The 6,000-nt window shown below is 48.2% G+C and overlaps 2 protein-coding genes across 2 annotated transcripts; both read right to left on the bottom strand.

Moving 5' to 3' along the window:
• Positions 1–290: 290 nt before the first annotated feature.
• Positions 291–2,027, bottom strand: Sirt2 (NAD-dependent protein deacylase sirtuin-2). The gene is made up of 4 exons (XM_018097998.3): positions 1,708–2,027; positions 1,571–1,653; positions 1,422–1,518; positions 291–1,350 (listed from the first exon to the last, which is right to left on the bottom strand). The coding sequence occupies exons 1-4, from the start codon at positions 1,847–1,849 to the stop codon at positions 494–496; spliced, it is 1,179 nt and encodes a 392-aa protein (XP_017953487.1). The 5' UTR covers positions 1,850–2,027; the 3' UTR covers positions 291–493.
• Positions 2,028–2,232: 205 nt separating this feature from the next.
• Spn85F (Serpin 85F) lies at positions 2,233–5,674 on the bottom strand. Its single transcript, XM_018101875.3, has 5 exons — positions 4,765–5,674; positions 3,078–4,352; positions 3,011–3,018; positions 2,803–2,930; positions 2,233–2,603 (listed from the first exon to the last, which is right to left on the bottom strand). The coding sequence occupies exons 1-5, from the start codon at positions 5,227–5,229 to the stop codon at positions 2,467–2,469; spliced, it is 2,013 nt and encodes a 670-aa protein (XP_017957364.1). The 5' UTR covers positions 5,230–5,674; the 3' UTR covers positions 2,233–2,466.
• Positions 5,675–6,000: the final 326 nt, after the last annotated feature.

Genomic DNA, 6,000 nt, shown 5'->3' with positions numbered 1-6,000 from the left:
GGCCAACAAATGGGGCGGCCACCCACAATAGTAAGTGTGACTGACTGCTGCCAATCGACTGTGTGCGTGTGTGTGTGTGTGTTTGTATGCTTGCGCATGTATTAGTGTGTGTGGGTGTGTGCGGTTACAATTGCCTGGCTGAGATGAGAAATTAACCTTTGTTGCCGACTTGGCCGGCCAGGCTGGGCCGGAAGTTTGACCCAAGCTGAAAAGAGAGCTTTTGCGGTCGATGTTGCACAGCGACGCTAATGGCGCTTGAATAATTGAAAACGAGTGAAACACATGCTTGGTTGGTTTCGGCAAACACACATAAATATACTTGGATGCTTTAATTTGATAACCACAAAAATTTGCATATAACGCACACTAATAGACATACATATACACACATATTTAACGCAAGATAAACATTCTATTTAACACTAAATATATATTTGCAACATCTAATATAATGAAATCGGAAAAACCAGTTCAATTTAGCCTCATACCCTCTCTATTTCTTGGCACTATCAGTAGCCGCAGTCTGTATTTCGTCTCCATAATAGACAACTATGTTGTCCTTCCCCTCTTCCAGTTCTCGTTGTCCATTGCTAATTAGTTCCTGTAACTCGTCTTCCCAACCAAGCGCTTCGGCCAAGGCCCAGACACCGGCATCACAATCCCCAAGGAAAGCCACGTCACGCGTATTCTTAGCCTCGCCGTAGAGCAGTGCCTCGCCGTTGGCGTCCATCCAGGGCGCGAAGCTGGCACGTCCAACCGCATCCCGGTTAATCAACAGGCGAATGCAGCGCGGACCAGCCCGGTGGATTAATGAGGCAAACGGTTGCATTTCCAAAGATGTGCCCATGATGATAAGCAAATCGCACTCCTTGAAGTCCTCGTCGGGACTGGAGTAAAAGATATCTGGCAGATTTTCGCCAATAAAAACAATGTCCGGCTTCACCAGGCCCTTGCACTGCTCACAAATGGGCAGATGATCCGAAAAAATCTTCTTCTTCATCCAGGCCATATCGTAGAGCTGCTTACAGTTGAGACAATGATTCGTATTAAAGCTGCCAATTGCCTCAATGAGCTTCTCCTCCGGGACGCCAGCCAGACGCTCCAGCATATCGATGTTCTGAGTATAGTGACGCTGTAGCACGCCCTTCTCGTGCAACAGGCGGATAAAGTAATGTGCCGGAGTTGGCACAAATGACCCCGGATACAGTTCCTTGGCCAGTTCGAAGAATGGGGCCGGATTTCTCTGGAAGTTCTCCACGTCAAATATGGCCGTTGGGTGAGGCAACTTGTGCTGCTTTTTGTTGCTGTACAGACCGTAGCCAGGCGAACGAAAGTCAGGAATACCCGCAGCTAAAGAACTTTTCATATTTGTACAAAAATTAACACTTGCAAAATAAACATTCAATGAAATGTCAACTCACAAGTGGATATACCAGCACCCACCATAGTTATAATCTTCTTAAAGCCCTTTTCGCGCCAGTGTATCGATAGGCCCTCGAAGGTAAGTTCCGGAATTACCTGTAGCAAGGATGTGGATAAGTAATTTATACATCAAACTTCAATCACTCACCTTGTCCACAGTTGGGGCTTCGTTGTCCGAGGTCAAACTGAAAGTCTGTGAAAAGAATCGGCGAATCATGTCCACGGTGCCATCTGAAAATGAATTATCTGACAACAAATTCAACAATTAGTTGAATCGCTCAAAACCTTCTTCGCCTTGACTGCCAGAATCTGTATCTGTTGCTGTCGCTGCTGACTTCGACGTCGGCGTACACAACAACGTCGACGGCTTGGTGGGCAGCCCGTCCTGTTTAGCACTTTTCCCTTCGTTCTCGTCGCTGTCACTCATTCTACTTCAGTTCTCACTCAAGCTATACTTAATGGCAATCTAATATACTTAATAAAACAAATTAAAAAGAATTTGCACTCTAATAATATTTTGATTTGATGTGCGTTGTACGAATATTTTTCTTATCCTTCTACGAAAATTTCAAGGCCAGGGACATGGCGATGCCAGACTGTATTGTGCACATGCACGGCAAAGCTGCCTGATATAAAACTAGCAATATTTATATCGATACATCGAACGGTTGGGAGAGTGGCGGTTAACCAAATTAAATTTGATTTTTAGCGGAAAAACAAAACAACCGATAATTAAATTTGAAATGCTTTTATTACATACATATATGTATAAAAAATTAAAAGAAAAACAACCAAAGACAAATAATACAATTTATGTTGTGCCAACCGTTCGTCCGTCAAGAGAAACAACAAGTTTTATATAGATTTATTGTGTTTAAAAAAAGTGAGCATCATTTATAAAGAGAAAACATTTGCATTATTTACATTACGATTGAACAACTGAAGATGTATGTTAGGCTAGCACCAGGAAGCAAGCATTGCTCCCAACTTCGCTTTCAATGCTGTTCAATCCGTTGACCTTCGTTGTGCTCCAGTGCCCAGAGCTCATTGTATGCGCACATTGAGCGGATTGAGTATGCGGCCCGACATGACGGCCACGTCTAAGTCGCGATCGATGATGAAAAACAGAAACGGATGATTCACAGAGATCTGTATGGGCTTCGTTTGGGCGCCAGTGTTGCCTGAGCAAAAAGGGAAATAGTTATTGCACATTTATCTTGCCACTGCTGCTGCTATTGCTGCTGTTGCTGCCGCTGCTGCTGGTATTGTTGCAATCCAAGTTGCAGGTGGGGCTGCTGGCTAACACCTCAGTGCGTTGCGCCTCAATGCGTCGAGGTGTGGGCTGCAATGTTGCAACAGAGCAATGCAACAGCTACTTACGTTTGAGCTGATTGATCGGATGCGTTCGGATGTTGACATCGATCGATTGCTCAATGTGTCGCACATAGACGCCCTTCTCCTCAGTCATGGGTCGAAAGTCGGCGCGGTTCGGCTCGAAGATATCACAGCTAAAAATGGATTACAACAAAAGAAAAGTAAAAGTGCTTCCAGCATTTATAAATATACAGATGCTGCCCTGCCTGCTTACATGCCCATCTGTAAATGGAAATAAATTAATAAATACATTCACTTAAGGATCTCCTCTAGCTGCTTACATTCTGCAGATCGTTGGTCAGGAACATGGTGCCGTGCAGCTTGAAGTCGGGTATGATGGCCTGCACCCAGCGTGGCTTCAGCTGCTTGCGCATCAGCCGCAGCGTGGGCCCCAGCTTCAGCGAGGCAGCTGCGGCCACAATGTCCATGTGGTAGTCGGGCAGCAAGATCATCAAATTGTACTCGGGCGTGTCCAGCTCCAGCTCCAGCACGCTCATCTTGAGATGCTCAAAGTACTTGTAGTAGAGCACCGCATTGTACACCTTAAATGTGGTGTGCACCACCTGCTGGCTGCCCAGGTAGAACACATGGCTGATCACATCCGTATTGTAGTTGGTTTTGCCCTCAGCTCCATCGCTGATGAAGTGCGGATCAAAGTCGTTTGTGATGTGCGCAAAGGCAGCTGTTGGCGGTATGGGCAGTGGATGCGGTGGACCATGTGGTGGGCCATGTGGTGCATGCGGACTGAACAGCGTCACAAAGAGATTCGCGTCCAGCTCTTTGTAGCCCAGCACATGGCGCTTGTGCCGAGTCACATTCGATCTGCGCGTTGTGTTGGACGTGGACATGGACGTGGGGGCAGCTGAACGTGCGCCATGGTGGGGCACAGTCTGTCTGTGCGTGGGTCGCACATCTACCATCTGGCGGGCCATCATAGGCAGCACGCTTATGCGAGCGCTGGGCAAATAGCCAGGCTTGGGAGTTATGGGATTGGAGTGCTTGAGCGGTGCCTGCAGCTTGCTAACGGGCAGACGCGAGACACGCGCCTTTTGTATGCGCAGAAAGGGTTCGGCATCCTCTTCGGCGACGAAGGCGGACACCAGCTCGGCTGCCTCATCCTCACCAGCGGCTGGCTCAGCGGCCTCAGCGGCCTCTGCAGCCTCAGCAGAGGTGCCGGCCTCTGTAGCCGCCTCTGTTGTTGTTGTCTCCGCTTCAGCTGCGGTTGTGGTTGTCTCCTCTGTTGTTGTGGTGGTCGTGGGCATGACTGTGGTGGTGACCGGCTCTGCGGTGGTGCTGGTAGGCAGCTCAGTTGCTGCTGTTGTGTCCACATCCTGGGGCGTGCTTGTCGGTGCCTGCATCTCCTCAGCCGTCGCATTGCCCGCCACGGTGCCATTGGCCACGCCCACTGTCATATTCGCTGGCGTCGACGAGGTCATATCGACACTCAGATCGTAGCCATAGAACATGAGCACAGTCTCGAAGTCCTTCAGCACGGTCACATTGCTGCGGCTCAGGCTGAGCCCCTTCAAGGGATTATCGGAGCCGAAGAAGTAGGTCTGCAAATAATGGAGCGCTTATCACAAATACTCATTGTACTAGAAGATCAGCAGATCAGATCTGCTGTGCTATGTCTATCAATTATAAATTCTATTCATGCCGAAAAATTCGGCCACTCATCGCAGATTGGGGTCAACGAACTGTCGAAAGCGTTTTAAGCCACAATTGGGCAGCGATAAGCAGAATTTGGAGCTATTGGCCGGCGGCACAATTCCGAATGATCTATTTGGTATCAATATGTTTAACACAAAGCGCCGCAGCATGACACGCATTGGTTTTATTTTCATTTATCAGTCGAATATTAGCCACTTTTTTCGAGTGGGAGTCAAGGGGAGTGGATGATGGAATGTGAAGCGAAGCATGGGAATATTTTTATTGTAGCCAAAAAACTGTGCGTGGGGTAGGGCTTACCCGCAGCCGTCGGTGTATGTCACGGTAGCCGACGCGTATGACGTCACGATTGCTGGGCAGCTGAAGCACATTGCGCAGCTCTGTGGCGCTCCTGGACGAGGAGCCCTCGTAGAGGGCCACCAGCACGCTGACCAGCGCCGTCGGCGAGAACGCAAAGTTATTGCGATTGAGTATGGAGTGGTAGTGGAGTAGCCGATGGGTCAGATCGTTGGTCAGATCGACCATCACCTCGGCCGGCGTCAGCTGCTTGGCCAGCACATGCGGCAGACGCTCCAGCTCCAGCGGCGTCAGTGCAGCTGGCGGCGGCGGTGGATGGGGATAGCCACTGGCCCGAAACTCTTCGTGATCGATTTGTATGTAGTGGGCGTGGCCGGGCAACAACAGCAGCCCCATCAGCCAAATCAGCCCAATCAAGCTGCACATCAGGTGTGCTCCGAAGGTCATCTTGGCTCTGACCTTGCACATTGATAAACGCGTTAACTGTTTTTAATTCAGTGTTATTAGTGGATGCTATTGTTGTTGCTGCTGCTGTTGTAAGTGTAACTGAAGCATGAAATCCGTTTAGCAAAAAATGTGGCAAATTCTGTGCGCGTTCATAAATTGCATTATTTTCGCCTCTAATTGAAAATGGTTAGCTCCAATTCAAGGTTCTCTAATTTTCTCCCAAACAATCAAGCGAACTGATCCCCACACATTTTCGTTTGCAATTGCTTTGGCAAACTTATTTATTTTATTTTGTAGTATGATTTAAGTTTACGATCCGCTCGCCCGACTGATTGCCGCGATTGCTGCCAAAGCACTAAACATTGTTGAACGCGCGGCGCATGGTCCAAACATCGATCCCAATCCGATCGATGTGTTCGGCAGCTGTGACGCTTTCGTGCGTGTTTCGGCATTATGGAAAAGAGACAACCCCCTCTATTGCCAGGGACCCGAGTCGGCCATAGCTGAATGGACCAAGACTATATCGTCTCTGGCAGTCAAGACCTCAAGATATTACTAGACACTACCAAGCTCATTCATAACTAGACATTTAAGCCACATACATTATGCAAATAACAGTAAGTATTAGCCCCACTGAGCTGTCACATTTTCCTTTATTGCCCTTTATCAACTCACGCATCTTGAATGCATTTCTCAAATTAATTTCCGTTCAGCTCAGCTCAGCTCTACACTGGTTAGTCGCCGGGAAAATGTCTTCGGGCAAGCACTTTATCTACGCGTGGATAACATATT

Source organism: Drosophila navojoa, chromosome 2 (assembly GCF_054131105.1).
Source record: "Drosophila navojoa isolate 15081-1374.11 chromosome 2, UAZ_NAV_1.0, whole genome shotgun sequence".
Lineage (NCBI taxonomy): Eukaryota > Metazoa > Arthropoda > Insecta > Diptera > Drosophilidae > Drosophila > Drosophila navojoa.
Note: the sequence above shows the minus strand (reverse complement) of the source record. Positions and strands in the feature narration are given on the sequence as shown.

Excerpts from the sequence above, each read along its gene's own strand:
- Sirt2 (XM_018097998.3), bottom strand. The coding sequence starts at position 1,849 with ATGAGTGACAGCGACGAGAACGAAGGGAAAAGTGCTAAACAGGACGGG. Across the intron at positions 1,519-1,570 it reads AAGCCCCAACTGTGGACAAG|GTAATTCCGGAACTTACCTT; the intron begins GTGAGTGATTGA and ends TCCTTGCTACAG. Across the intron at positions 1,351-1,421 it reads GGGTGCTGGTATATCCACTT|CTGCGGGTATTCCTGACTTT; the intron begins GTGAGTTGACAT and ends AAAGTTCTTTAG.
- Spn85F (XM_018101875.3), bottom strand. The coding sequence starts at position 5,229 with ATGTGCAAGGTCAGAGCCAAGATGACCTTCGGAGCACACCTGATGTGC. Across the intron at positions 4,353-4,764 it reads ACATACACCGACGGCTGCGG|ACCTACTTCTTCGGCTCCGA; the intron begins GTAAGCCCTACC and ends CATTATTTGCAG. Across the intron at positions 2,604-2,802 it reads TCCGATCAATCAGCTCAAAC|GCAACACTGGCGCCCAAACG; the intron begins GTAAGTAGCTGT and ends CTTTTTGCTCAG.